The following is a 14,611-nucleotide window of genomic DNA, read 5'->3' as shown; positions in this document are numbered from 1 at the left end:
TTCTGCAATGTTTCTGATCTTGTTTTAAATAGGTGTTAAATTTCACAATAAAATAAAAGGTATTGCTGGAGAAATCTTTTACCCATAAAAGTAAATTCAAAAGTTGACTGAAAAGCTATTGTTACAAAGTCTATTAGTTAGTATTCTGTGGTTGGTAGGGTTATCTGTTGAGGATGGTTATTGCTTGAGAGTAGTGAGTTCCTCTGGATTCAGAGTGAGTCATAAGCTGTCCGTCAGTGCCGTCTCTCTCTGAGAGCAGTCGTGCTTTTATTCTCCATTGTCCTTACTCAAAGGATGCCTGTGTTCCAGACAAAAGGAAAAACAATCTCCTTTCAGCAGAGAACGGGAAGCTCGAGCCTGCACAGAGCACGAGTGTGTTGAGGGATTGAGCATTACACCTTCCCGGTAGTGTCCTTCTGCCTCACAGCTCCAGGTGCTAACAGCCTCCAGAAGTGCTGTTTTCCAACCAAAATGAGCTGTTTGTCTGCTAAATTGTGTGGGTTTCGATAATAATACAGTGCTTGTCTCCTTCCTCCCAGGCTGTAACTGTGTCAAAATTACCTGTGAACAGAAATGCCACAGACTTGGAGTGAACATAATCACCACAGACTCATGAAGAGATATGTTTGGCCACATTCACCTTAGGGCTGTTGTTGGGAGCTTCACAAACAAATATTACTTTGGTATGCTCTCAGAATTGCTTTTTAACTGGAGCATTAACAGCTGCTTCATTTGATAAAATGAAAGCAGAGATTGAGGCCAACCTCCTGCTTCCTTGTGAAACGTTACGTTGACCTGCTGCACACGTTTTTCTGGCGGGAATACTGTTAGGTGTTTTATGGGTGTATTTTTATGTATTGCTATCAAAGATAGTTGGAGAAGCAAGGACAATGGGGTCATATCAGGAGAACAGGAGAAAGCACAAGTTCAGGGGCTCTTGGGTTATGGGAGTCAGTGCAGGGTCTGTAGGAAAGGCAGTCCAGAGACCTCCAAGTATTTGTTTAAGAGTGGATTGGCAGATCAGCCTTCACGTCAGGCCCCCCATGATAGTTATTAGTGGTCAGGCTTTTGTGAGGGAACATAACATCAAACAGTTGATTTTGTCGTTCTAAAGCCTATTAGAGGACTCTGTTTAATAAACTCTTAATTGCTTAAAGACCTCTAATTAGTAGGGTTTAGTGCTTTTAATACTTTGTTATTTTCCTATTTCCAAATAATCCTAGAAGTTCTTGGCAAGCTTGCTAGGTCACAACAATGCTGTTTTCATTCATGAAGTTCCTGGAAATATTTAATCTCTAAATTCTGCTCCTGTGTGTTTAAATGTGCACGAACCAAGCCTATAAATACACATTTCTTTTGACTTCAGCGTTTTTGTAACCAGTTATTCCCACCCCTTTGGTGAGTCAGAGTGTTCTGGGTGGCAGAGTTTAATGGATTTGATTGTCATGGAGTTCATGGAGCTTCTGCCATTTCCTGACAGTTCTCAGTGATGGCTGCGGCCATCCCGGTCCTGCTGTGAGCATCGAAGTACGGCTTAAATGTTCTTTAGTCTTTGTCATCAGGCCGTCTCTCAAAACATCCTCTGGAATTTCAGGGCAATTTAAAATAAGAGTTCAGGTTAAACTTTGAGTAATTAATTTGAGGAGCATGCGAAGTTCCAGTCTGGCAGCAGTTACAGGCAAATGTGGAACGCATCTGTGTACAATACGTGTTAAACGTGGAGTAAATGCTTGAAAGTCAAGCTCTGTTGTGTGTTTTGTTTTCACTTTTCAATTTATTTCATCTCGTGATAATTAGTTTTATAAATCTGTCACTCGTGTAAAAAAAGTCCTTGTTACCTCTTCCTTCCTGAAGCTTGAATGCTCTTTGGAAATGGTTCACTAATTTAAGAAAAGTTAGATTTTTTTGGTTTCTTTTGTTCACAAAATGTTCATTTACGTTTTACATCTTGTTAAATCCTGAAAGCTAATACTCAGAAAGGTTCCTTTTTATGGCATCTTAATATATGGTATTTGTTACACACACTTCTTAATTTCTACTGTAGTAAGTTCAGCTTCCCTGATGAGAACAGCTAATCTTGTGCTACCAGGAATCTTTGCAATAGAATATTTTATGAGTAACAAGCTTCTCTGTTACTTTGCATAACTGAGTATATTTTCTATCAAAGGACTTTAGGGGAATTTTTTGAAAATCACCCTTTTAAAACTTTTTTCTTTCCATTGTTCCTTTGGGGAATTCAGGGAAGGTGTACTGAAGGAATATGATGCCTCAGGTTCTTCTGAGATGGACAGAAGCTGATATATAAAGGAATAAGCAGTGAGATTCTCATTGAAAAATGTGCTTTAATCGAAGTTCACAAATACTTCTACTTTATAACATTATAATTATTTATAACGTTATTTTTTATAATATTATGTTTGTATCTATCAACATAATGTACTGAGACTTTCTGACTCCACAGCATTCATAAACTTCTGCTGAATATTAAGAACATTCTGGAAGTAAATTCTGTATTAATTTGCTGCTGCCTGACCCGGAGAGTGAGTTAATGGGATCTCATGAGCTGGCACAGGCTTGTACTTGACTTTTCAAATACAAATTAATATCTGAAGAGGCAGCTGACAGAACTGTTGAACCACCTCCATTTTAGCAAGACGGTTTCTTTTTTTGGTGTTTTTTTTGGTTTGGTTTTTTTGGGGGGTTTTTTTTTGTTGTTGTTGTCTTTTTTACCCATTCAGTTAAAGCTCTGCAGTGGCCACACTCTGGCTGTTCTGCTGAAACCTGTGAGCATCACTGTGCTGCAGGGGAAGCCTGACTGGGCTGTCTCCTGGCTGAGACTGGGAACATGCCTGGTGATCCCAGATACTCTTTTATCTTCAGCAACACTCAGGCAACCTTTTTTTTCCCCCCGAGACATATACAGCAAGGAAAATACAGGGATAATGTTTCTATTTCTTTTAAAGTGTTTGTTTGTAAGACCAAAATGTTTACAGTAATTTTATTTCCTACAATCAGTTTTTGGAATGCTTGTTCCTTTACATAGGTATTTTCACTATGGAGGTGAGGCAGGAACTGAACACTTAAAGCGGAAATCAAATTCTTAAGAGATGTGCATTGCACATATGACTTAGGGTGCATTCCCCTCCTTTTGTAGTTAGAAACTTGTCTTATTGGAAAAAACACAGAATTCTTATCTTAAGATATACATTTAATAGCTTCTCACGCTGACGTGCACAAAATTTGCCAGCAATGTCTGTACAACTCATTGGACATCAAACACTCTTTTGAACAACAGCTTAGCTTTGCTAATCAGCTTTATGTAAAATGAAATTTTAGTTTTAGTGAGGTGATCAGAGACGAGGACAGTGCAGGGATCTGGTTGTTCTACTGGTGGTATATAGGCAAAGAATTTGCTTTGGTTTTGTAATTCTGTGTCTGACAGACAATACCTCTCTATAAAAAGAAGCAAAACTGGCTTCTGTGGGCTGTAATAATGTGTAGCCACCTAAAACATGAGGTGGTTTTTGCAGCCTGTCTACAAACTCTGTCTAAAAATTAAGAAAACACTGAAATAGGCCTTAGTCATCCCGAAGGATTGAGATATCGCAGACTTGTTCAAGCCTAGCATTTGTTGTAAGTCTGCAGCTTGCAGAGCTCAGTCTGCTTCTGCCCCCTCCACTTTGGGGTCTTTTCCTCATCATATTTGTACTACTGCTTTCTCATGCTCCAGAAGCTTTTATTGTTTGTGTATTTCATTGAAATTTTGATTTGTTAGAAGATCAAACACCGTGTGACAGAGCGTCTGTACAGAAACCAGGAGATGGTTGAGCTGTTTTTTCTAAAAATGCAGCATGGAGATTGTACCTTTTTTATTCATCTGCTGATACTGTTGGAGACTTGTGCTCATACAATGTCTTCATTTGGTTTGGTAAACAACTTGCAAATGACAAGATAAATGACAAATCAAGTGTAGAAGCTCTTGGTTGCCCAAACTGTTGCCAGAGGCATCCTGTGTCAGCGGGGGAGCGAAGGATCCCCATCACATTCCTGCAGCTTTTGCTTCTGCTGATAGAGCTGCTGCTGATCCTGGAGAAGGGAATTGACCTGGGCTGTGAGGTGCATTAAGGAGTTCACGGGGTAGGATGAAAAATTGTCTGACCCAGCTCTTCCTAATACTGTAATTCTGTTTGCTGTTTAATGCTTCTAATTCCATGAATTAATACAACCAACAGGATTTTTCATTTAGAGTGCTTATTCTTGTATATTACTTCTGGCTTAGCGGTGTTGGCTGAACAGAGGAAGCTCAAAGCCACAAAGGGACATGGTTGTGCACGAAGATGAAAACCAGCAGCTGATTTTGGTTACGTGTTCCTCTGCATTGTGAACACCTTAACTAATATATAAACTGTATAAGTCTAATGAGTGCTTACCCTTAGAATATATCAATATTGTGTGTAAGATACAATGAGGAACCATGTCAGGAATTGCTGCTAAAATAGTCACAGAATTGCTGAGTGGTTTAGGCTGAAGGGACCTTAAAGAGCATCTAGTTCCAACCCCCTGCCATGGGCAGAGTAATCTTCCTGTAGTCCAGGAGTCCCCTGAGAGTATGGAATTAGCCCTTGGGATATCCCTTGGCTGGTAACTCAGGGTCTTAATGCAAGACATCAGTTCTCTCTCCACTCTGGTTCTTAGGAGGAAGTTGGTGGAGGCCCCATCTGTGCCCTATGCAGTGCCTTAATTCAGCCCTAGTAGCAGCACAGCACTTCCTATTGGAAGTCCTATTTGCCATGTGCAAGATACTGGTAAATATCATTATTAGCAAAACTATCAGGCTCACCTTTGGCATGGCCTAGGCTCAGGCCAGTTGACTCCTTGAACAGAATTTGGTTGAATTCGGTTGTAGCTCAGCACTGGTGGCACAGCTCTGCTCAGTTCTCTCCACAGTGCAAGCCAACATGGGGAAAGTCCCTAAACAGTGGTCTGCGTGCCCAGACGGAATTTTTTTTGATAGTCATGGAACAATGGGATGTTCCAAAGGGGACCTAAGCCTCGTTTAGGAGCCTTGGGAATGAGCTTGAACACCATCTCCTTGTGTTTTGGTGGCAGAAGGGTGCCAGGTGAGGCTCAAGTGATTCATAAATGCAGAGGAAATACTGATTCTGCCTTTTCTCTTTAACGCTCATCCATGCGTGCCCACAGACTCCCAAATCTGTTTGTGGAATCTGGTAGGTGAAGTCGGGAAAGGCTGAAGTTGCTGTCATCCCTGGGTGCTTACTGGGGCTTGGGATGTGTGTGCTCTGAGCTGCTGCCCTGGAATGCTGGTGTCTCTCAGTAAGTGAGTAAATCATATTAGAAGGACTTTCAGTGGCTTTAAATATACATATAAAGCTCTTTGAACTGGGCGTTACTGTGTTATTAGACTTGAAAGTATCAGAGAAATGTGAAGAAACGCAAGATGGCATTTACTGAGCATCCTCCAAGAGGAACCAAATATTGTTATAGGAAAAAAATTCATTATTTATTTCTACAAGATGAATATGTTACCTTGTAACTATGGAATATAATGTGTACAATAGGAAGAAAATTAGGATTTATTGTATGTACTGATCAAAGACTCTTTACAATTCTTTTGGTCTGGTTTGAGCTGCTTTTGTTGTAGGTGTTTTGATGCTTTACATGCTTTAATAAGTGGCTGTTTCCGTCACTGTGCCTGGTGATCCCAGACACACTTTTATCTTCAGCAACAGACAACCTTTTTTTTTCCCCCCCCCCGAGACATATACATAGCAAGGAAAATATAGGGATAACGTTTCTGTTTGATTTTTTGCATCAGTTACTCTGGGTTTGAGCGACTTGCCTCCTCATGACAATTTATTCAACTCGCAGGAGAATTTGACAGTCAACCAGCCCAGGAGCTGCAGAGCATCTGGAGTCGTGGTTGGTGTTGGCAGGATTGATTTTCTGAGCAACAGGAAGGGCAGCAGCTCCTTCTGATGGGTTTGGCTTTAATAGTGATGAGAAATGGAGGCAGTTTGCTAAATGCTCTGTCTTTCCCACTTCAGTGTGATGATAAATTATTTGACGAAATAGCTTGGTTCTACCAGCAGCACTGGAACTGTGTCGTCCTGGAAATAAAGACTGGATAACTGAAAGCAAACGGAATGGTAGGCTTTATATGGATGTTGTTAAGGAATTGTATTGGCAAAATAGTTTGTCATCATTTTACCCTGGTTTTAGCGCTTCTTTACCTCTTCTCTGTAATGGCTTCCTGTTGTCCAAACGGGAGTGTTGATTTTGGATGTCTGTTGTTCTGTTTTCCGCAGCTTTTGGAATAAACCACGTGGAACAGGATCGCCATGTTTCGAAACAGTCTCAAGATGCTTCTTACAGGAGGGAAGTCAAACCGCAAAAACAGGTCCAGCGGTAAGTAATCGTCAGCACCTCGTGCATGTGGAATACTGGCACTTTGGAAACAATTCCTTTTATGTGTGTTTTGGTCTTAGCAGGACTTTCTTCTTGTTAATGAACGGATGTACTAGTTGATGATCTTGTAGGCTACAAATATCATTATACTTCATTCTAATATTGTGCTGTACTTTTAATTTGAAACTATATGTATATTTAATTTAAAATGTATGTAAACCATCATCTGGTTTTATTGGGGAGATAAGATGTAGGGAAAACCAAATGAGAGTTCTGCATAATCTTGTGCTAAACAAACATCAAGGTTCACATTTCATTTATGGGAAGTAAGAAAGTTTTTTTCTTCTCAAATGTCTGTGATAACTTGTGGCGGTGAAACCTGCTTTATTACGGACAAAACTTGAGACCAGCAGCAATTTCTTTTAAGCTTTTATTTTTAAACAGGAGGGAGGGAGAGGAATGGGAATAGTTGAAATTAAAGGAGAATTTAGTCATTGTTTATGTCCGTTTTGTTTTTCCACATCCCAGGAAAGGAGTTTACAGTTAGTATTGGTTCATGTGGCTTGGCCCGTTTCATCCATGACGGAGACTGGGGGAGATTGTAATTGTAAAACTGAACATTACAAAAATATTGATAGGCTTTAAAAACACTTTTATTAAAAAAAAAATAACTTTTGTAGTTATTTCCAAAAATGGAGTGTTGGCAGGATAAGAGCTTTTAATTAGATCTTTCATTTTGAATTTTAAAGCCATCTGGCAGCACATTTTAAATATTTTGCGATACGGTGTCTATTTGTGCTTGTGCATCTGTGTTAATATGGGTCTTTATGTTATGGATGTTCACATGGATATTCGTTGGGAAACCACAGGTGAGGATGAGGAGACACAGTGGTGGGAAAGGCAGTGGGAAAATGGGCTGTTTTCCCTGGATTTAAGCAAGTTGTTCTGTATTTCTGCCAGAATTTGGCCATTTTTAGTACCTTCCTGCCCGTGTGGTATTTGGGGAAGGAGAGTTGTGGGGCTCTGCTGTGGGGGCGGCACTGATGCCTTAGGCCTTAGACATCAGTGGTCTCTTACTCCAGTGTCTGGGGTGTTGGTCCATCCTGAAGGCACTTGTCCTGGGAAGTTCAAGTGTGCATCGTGTTGTTGCACTTGGTGTGGGTCTCGAAGCAGGTAAATGTCTGTTTTGCAAAGATGCTGTAGGAATTCAGGCCTGAGGTGATGGCTGTTCATTGCTTTTATGAAGGAGATTTCCTTTCCATAGGAACTCCTCAGTCTCTTGTAGCAGTAGTGGTTAGTGTGAGGGAGGTACCTGCTTGAAAAAACTGGTTTGGAGAAGACCACGTGAGCAGATGGCTCCATCCTCTTGTGATTTGTGTCACATTTGCTGTTTGAAAGTACAAGTCCTTTGATGATACCTTTGGAAAACCGTACATGGACAAATCACCTTAGGTTGTGATTTCTGTACAAAGCCCTCTCTTTGTCAGATGTGCTGCTAACAGGCCCTAGTATTCCTTTTGGCTGATCTCCCGGAACCAGTATTAAGGATCTTGTATATGCCAAGCTCTGCAAATACGTGCTTCTTATTTTGTGAATGAAAAATGTCAGTTCTGAAGTACCGTGATTCAACAGTCTGTTTCTGGGCAAAGCAGAAGAAGAGGTTTTCTTATTCATATATTGAAAAATAATATGACAGAATTGAATTGATGAGGTTCTCTCTAATGCCTAGTGACTGTACTGTATGTTTAATGGAATTCTGACCTTGAAATAAGTTGCTTTAGTGAGAAATTCTCTTTGGCATTCTTCAGGGTGAGAGAGGAAACGGGAAAATGGGAGGATCAGGTTTGTTGTATTGTTTGTGACGAAGTGGCACACATCCCTGCATTGCAAAATAATTTTTCAGATAATTGTTAATCTGCCAGACTCTTACATGACACTAGATGAATTTGTCGCTGCCTAGATTTTTTTAAGGTAAATATATTTAAGTCTGTATTTCTTTGCAGCGCAGTAAGGAAAGAAAAACCAGTAAATCTTCTGGGTACATTTCTGTGTTGCATGCAGCATTGTAAGCCTGAAACTTGCTATATTTATTTGCTTTGCCGTTCTGGCAAACTACAAATTTGATACTTTAAAAGCAGATTAAAAAGGAGAGAATTTACCTAATATACGAAAGGCATTTGTCACCCTGTCAGGTGACAGGATCTTGATGAATCCTCCCACCCCTGTGAATAAATCCCAGAACAGTTTGGGGTGGAAGAGAACTTAAATGTCTAGTCCATCCTCCTGCCATGGGCAGGGACACCTTCCACTAGCCCACGTTGCTCCAAGCCCTGTCCAACCCGACCTGGGACACTCCAGGGGTGGGGCAGCCACAGCTTCTCTGGGCATCCTGTGCCAGGCAAGTACTCTAAAGTCTGAGCATCTGAGGCATGTAATCCTTAGGGTCTGCTTTTCTCTTCTGAGTTAGTTAGGAATTACATCTTGCTTGTTCTTAACTATAAAATGCACAGTTTTTATCTGGAGCTTCCCGGCCAGGAGCCTGCCTGTCATTCAGAACATTTTTGGTGCAGGGTTTTTTAAAACCTCTTCTTCTTTCCTGATTCACAGAAGACCCAATTACTTCTCACTTCCAATGTATTTATAGGGCTTTTTGGAACCTGCCACTTTATATTTTAATTCCAGGACTGAAAGGGCCCATGTCAAATGCTCTTCTCCTTTGATTCCTGCCTTTTGAAGATAATGGGCGTTTCTGTGAAGGTCTCATTTCTGCTTGGCCAGATCTCTGTGCACTTTCTCATCTATCTGTTCTATTATGGAAGTCTAAGGATAACTTTTACCCCAGAAGAGTTTGAGAGTCACAATTGCTTTTTCAGTTTCAATTCTGAAAGAAATTGCTGAGTGATGAGATCCAGCTGGTGGGGTCCTGTAGATGTCGGGTAACTTAATTTAAGAAAGTGTTAGAAGTGAGGTATTAAAAGACCCATCATGTATTACGGTCCTGAATACTGATTGTATCCACATGTTCAAGGTATTCCATCCAAATAATAGTTTGGCTCGTGTTCTTCCACAAAGATGGCTGGTTTTTCATAAATCCATTTTTAAACAAGGCTTGAGTATGTTGACAAATCCTCTGACCACAGTAAAGTTTGTCCTTGAGTTTATTTAAGCACGAACTGACCTTCCAGGGAAGTTTGTGTTGCGTTTGTGTAATTCAGTGTTTTCCTTCTGAAGAAGGCAATGTATCGGGAAGATGTATATATACACAGGCATGCTCTTTGGTTCTTAGTATTCTGATTTATTTGATCAGAATGTGTCTTGTTCATGTACCAAATTCTCTTCCCAGATAAATACAAAATGTTTGGGCAATGAAGCTTCTGCTTCTCTCCTGCACTGCTGTTGTATTGTGAGGGAATTTTAGCAGGCTATATTAGAATAATATGTATTTGTTTACTTCTGATTCACAAATACCTACTTTTTAAATAATAACACCACAGATGTTAACCTAACTTGCTTTATAGCTTAGAAATAAAACAGGTCTGTTCAGTCCTTTGCTGTGCTTAGAGTTTGTTTTATTGACTGACTCACCCATTGCACTGTTTAGCAGCCCATACTGGTTTATGCTCCTGTGTGAGCTCCGAGGGGAGCAGGGGTTCATCCAGCTCTGTCAGACAAGATTTTCACACGTGTAACCATCACCAACTCTAAGAACAAGTGCAGAGAGCCACAAGGTGCCCCCTGAGCCTCCTTTGCTCCAGGCTGAGTCCCCCCAGCTCCCTCAGCCGCTCCTGGTGCTCCGGCCCCTTCCCAGCTCCGTTCCCTCCCTGGCCATGGTCTTTTTTGTAGTGAGGGCCCCAGAGCGCAGGGCACAGGGCTTGTGTTTTGGATACATGGGGGATTTTGTGGCGTTTCTCCCATTTACTGACAGGTTAGTGATGAAATATTGGTGCTTTATTGGGGCTGAGCCAGCAGAGGGAGCAGGAGTTTTCCATCAAATCCCACCGAAATTCCTGTGCTGATGTGCAAAGGAGATAAAAGTTACATCTTCCCACATCAGGTGACCTTGTCTTCTCTTATTCAACGTAAAAAAAGTATTTTCATATACAATTCAAAGAGAATGTACACACTATCTTCAAAAGGAAATAATACCAATTTAAGGGATTTGTTCAGCCAAACAGTTGGGAAAGTGGGATGTCCTTTCCAGAATGCCTGAGGAAACCTTAATGATTTGTGTATCTGTAACAGTTTAAAAATCCAGTCAAATCTTTTAAGAAAATAAGGTTTATGTCAGGGACTTCAGAAATTTCATCTGGAAAATCAGTAAGAAATCACTGAGATGTCTAATAACTTGGGGGTTCTCTGCTGGAAGAGGCCTGGCCCCAGGAACAAACTTGAATTCCTTCCCTTAAAACAGGATTTAAGCAAAATCGATAATCTTATCTGTTAAAATGGATTTTTGGATTTTATACAAGCAAACTAAAAGTAATGTTTCTCACAACTCTAGAAACTTACTAAGTATTGAATGTTTCTAAATAAATAAATGGTTTTAGAAATATTCAACACATGCATGTTGATTTTGCCATTTTACCTGAGCGTGTTGAATATACAATATGGTTTTTTGTCATCAGAACTTGACCTTTTACAAAAATAAGTGACATCTTCATGTGCAGGAAAGAGAATTTAAATGGAGACAAGTCTAAGCTAAATATAGCATCAGAGAATCCCAGAAAGGTTTGGGTTGGAAGGAACTTTAAAACTCATCCTCTCCCAGCCCCTGCCATGGGCAGGGACACCTCCCGCTGTCCCAGGCTGCTCCCAGCCCCAATGTCCAGCCTGGCCTTGGGCACTGCCAGGGATCCAGGGGCAGCCCCAGCTGCTCTGGGCACCCTGTGCCAGGGCCTCCCCACACACTGCAGTTTCCTAAGTTCTCACAAGAAGGAAGGGATCTTATGGAGCAGGATATGAGGCTGAATACTGATTCTGTGCTCCTCAAGCAGAACACTTTTGGGTATTAAACAATTGTGTACTGCTTGGAGACGTTCCTGTGTTCACTCATTTAGTGTGGTAGGAGCATTCCCAGACAAAATGTAACAAACCCTACTGTAGTTAGTGTTTGTTAACCAGCTCCATTTTCATCACACTCTCCTCAGTATAATTAATCCCTGTTAGTCTTGATATGCCTTAACTTAAATCTCCACCCAAGATGTGAGATTTTTCTATATCAAATTTTTCCCCAGTTCCTAAAGATAAATATTATTTCTATTCAGTGTTGCTTGTCCCTGGGAGTTGTTAATGCAGATTCTTGCAGCTGTTTGTTATATTGACAGATGTTGAATCCATATTGCTCCGTTTTAGGATTATCTTCCAGGTATGAGTAATATTTTTATTTTTGAGGGATTTTTATGATCAGCACTGTGTATGTGAAGTGACTGCTTTTCCAAGACGTGTGTTCCTCTTGGTTCACATAAAGCATTTCTTGGCTGCAGGAAGTACCTGTACCAGGTGTGAGGGATGACTCTGGAATTCTCTTTTTGGAGTTGCAGTTGCCCTTCTTTTTTCCTTTTTTTTCCCTTAAGGAAGAGTAAATGTCTATAACTTACTAATACTCTTAATGAAAAAATCATCTTTTCTTTGTGAGAGGATTGACTTGTAAGCTGCACCTTTTCAGGAGTTTCTCCTCTTCAGCCTCTTCTACTGCTTGCACAAACTTCTCAGCATGTCTGTGAGGACTATTTTTTTTAGTATCAGTTATATTTTTAGATAAGTCATGGATAATTTTTGCTAAAGCTTCCATCTATAACTGACCTATTTGAAGGAATTGTGGAAATTTTTGCTGCAAGATCTTTCTGAAGTGGAAGGATTTATGTTTCCTTTTATATAATTTTCTTTTTGAGGATGAGATCAGTATAGAAACCGACCCATATTCTCTTAGATACAAAAACCCCTCAAAACCTAAGCAAGTTAGGGACATGATTTTATTAGAAGCTTTGATAAGGTGTCCAGATCTCACCAGAACATACTCTTTGTCATCTGAATAGGTCTGAAAATCTTCTGTTAGGTGAATTCAGAATGATTATTAGCCATCACTTCTCCTCTGAGACTCTGTTACTGATTTGCTGATAGACAAAACTAACCTGTTTAACTGGACCTTTGGACCATTCTTAGAGTAAGAAATAAAGAATTACCACAAGAATTAATAGTGCATTTAAATGGTTTATTCATCATATTGTTCTTGTCTGCTTTGTAGGATTGAGTCATCCACTTACTCTTCTTTTTTAAAGTATTCCTTGAAGTTGTTCGTGGTGAAATGCTCAAATCATTGAGGTGTCAACACTGTTTTATTCCAAGGCATAAAAAGGAGTGGAAGGTATTCTTGGTTTTGTTTCTGCCTTGTTCATTTAGAAATTTGAGATTTGAACTGCGTCTGTATTTTTAATTACTACATTACACGAACAAAACTTGTTTGAAAGTTTACAGCATTGCTGTGTTATTAAATGCAGACACCTAGAAAAGCTTCAGGAGATCATAGTGCTAAAACGTAAGAAAAATTAGAATTCTGGGTGTGTAACATCATAGCTGCCTTAGTCCTGTCTGGTGATCCCCGTGGCTGATAAATGATCCCGAGCTTGGAAGTGCCTTCTGAAAGCTGCCCTGCAGGTTAAAAGCCCACTCACACCTTATAGGGGAATATCCAGCTATTCCTTCTCTTCTCTTTATTGACAGTTAAATGAAGTTAAATAAAGCAAGAACTTAGTGTCACTGCGTGTGCCCAAGACACATCCCTGTCCTTCCACGAGGCCTTTTGTCCCTATTGTTGCTCTTTGTACAATCATCACAATTTACCTCTTTCCTTGACATACTCGGAGAGCAGATCGTCCCTTCAAATAGATGGGAAGTGGTGAAAATAGGACTTCTTGTTCTCTGAAGCAACTCAGGGGGACTGTGCTGTGTGTTCCTGCCCCTTCAGCCCTGCGCTGGAAAGGCTGGGACAGGGGAAGGGCAGGAGCTGCACCTGGAAGCACTTCAAGGAAATTAAGGCCCAGGGAGACAAAAATCAAATAAAACAGAGGCCAATTCTTAAGTACATAATGACAGCGAAACAGGCCATGTCATAATAATTTGCTTATTAGTTCAAGCCAGTTTTCTGAATTTTCTTTCTGTTTCCCTAAGACAAGTGTTTCCCATGCAAAGTGTTACAGCATGTTCAGTTGCAGAAAGGTACCACGTACGGACTCGGAGCTTTTGGTACTGTATTTTCTAAACCCACATTTAAACAAAACAAGGATGGCTCATTTAGTCATAGTGTGGGAGAAGCTTAAGCTGAAAGAGTCATTTTCATTTTACTAACAAATTGGTCCAATTTTTAGTTGGGATAAATAAATGCTTTGGATGTTGGCCATTTAAAAAAAGTATTTAAAAGTCCACAACCTCACTCGCACAGGCTGCGAAGTTGTGGCTGCCCCATTCCAGGAAGTATTCAAGGCCAGATTGGATAGGGTCTGAACAACCTCGTCTGGTGGAAGGTGTACCTGCCAGGGAGTGGAATGGGATGAGCTTTAAGGTCCCTTCCAACACAGACTACTTTATGATTCTATTCTATATTTTACTCTTGAAATGAATGTCTGTAACAGCTGAATGGCTCCCTCTGATTTCTGGGTTATCAGAAGAAGTCTCATTTTTTAAATTTTGCAGCTGCTTTCCAGCAGGTCTGTGTCAGAATTGTAATTCAGGTGGCTGTGGATGTTAACTTTCTCTATTGATGTGCTTAGGAATTTCTTGTTAGGTATGAACAAAAAAATTAATGGTTAGCAAGTTATCAGCACATTCTTGATATAAAATCTTATGACCTAACTAGTGTGGTTTCCTTGTTCATATAGAATTTAGCATATTTCCCTCCAGAGAGCTGGGGCACACTTGCCAAGGTGAGCTGTGATGGAAACACTGCCCAAATATGGAGGCTGGAGGCTTTTATAACTTGGAAACAGTTTTAGTAGAAAATCAATAACTAAAGGCTGAATTGTGTGTTTTGGCTGTGAGCTTCTTAGCTAAGGAGAGCAGATGGATGTGCCCCATGCGGAGTTCGGAGAGGATCTCTGAGCAGGAGACACCCGGTGCCAACACTGATACCCTTGTTGGCAGAAACCTGTGGGCTCATTGATGGCATTTGTTTTTCCCTAATGTGACATGG

The 14,611-nt window shown here is 40.5% G+C and overlaps 1 protein-coding gene across 7 annotated transcripts in view; it reads left to right on the top strand.

Annotated features, from left to right (window-relative positions):
* TANC2 (tetratricopeptide repeat, ankyrin repeat and coiled-coil containing 2) overlaps nucleotides 1–14,611 on the top strand; it is a 195,941-nt gene that overhangs the window by 31,609 nt on the left and 149,721 nt on the right. For all 7 annotated transcript variants that reach the window (XM_048320430.1, XM_048320452.1, XM_048320472.1 and 4 more), the window contains exon 3: nucleotides 6,327–6,426. In XM_048320430.1, the coding sequence (XP_048176387.1) occupies nucleotides 6,360–6,426 (67 nt within the window). In that variant the 5' untranslated portion in view covers nucleotides 6,327–6,359. The remainder of the gene's footprint in view (nucleotides 1–6,326; nucleotides 6,427–14,611) is intronic.

Source organism: Corvus hawaiiensis, chromosome 1 (genome assembly GCF_020740725.1).
Source record: "Corvus hawaiiensis isolate bCorHaw1 chromosome 1, bCorHaw1.pri.cur, whole genome shotgun sequence".
In the NCBI taxonomy this organism is placed as follows: domain Eukaryota; kingdom Metazoa; phylum Chordata; class Aves; order Passeriformes; family Corvidae; genus Corvus; species Corvus hawaiiensis.
Note: the sequence above shows the minus strand (reverse complement) of the source record. Positions and strands in the feature narration are given on the sequence as shown.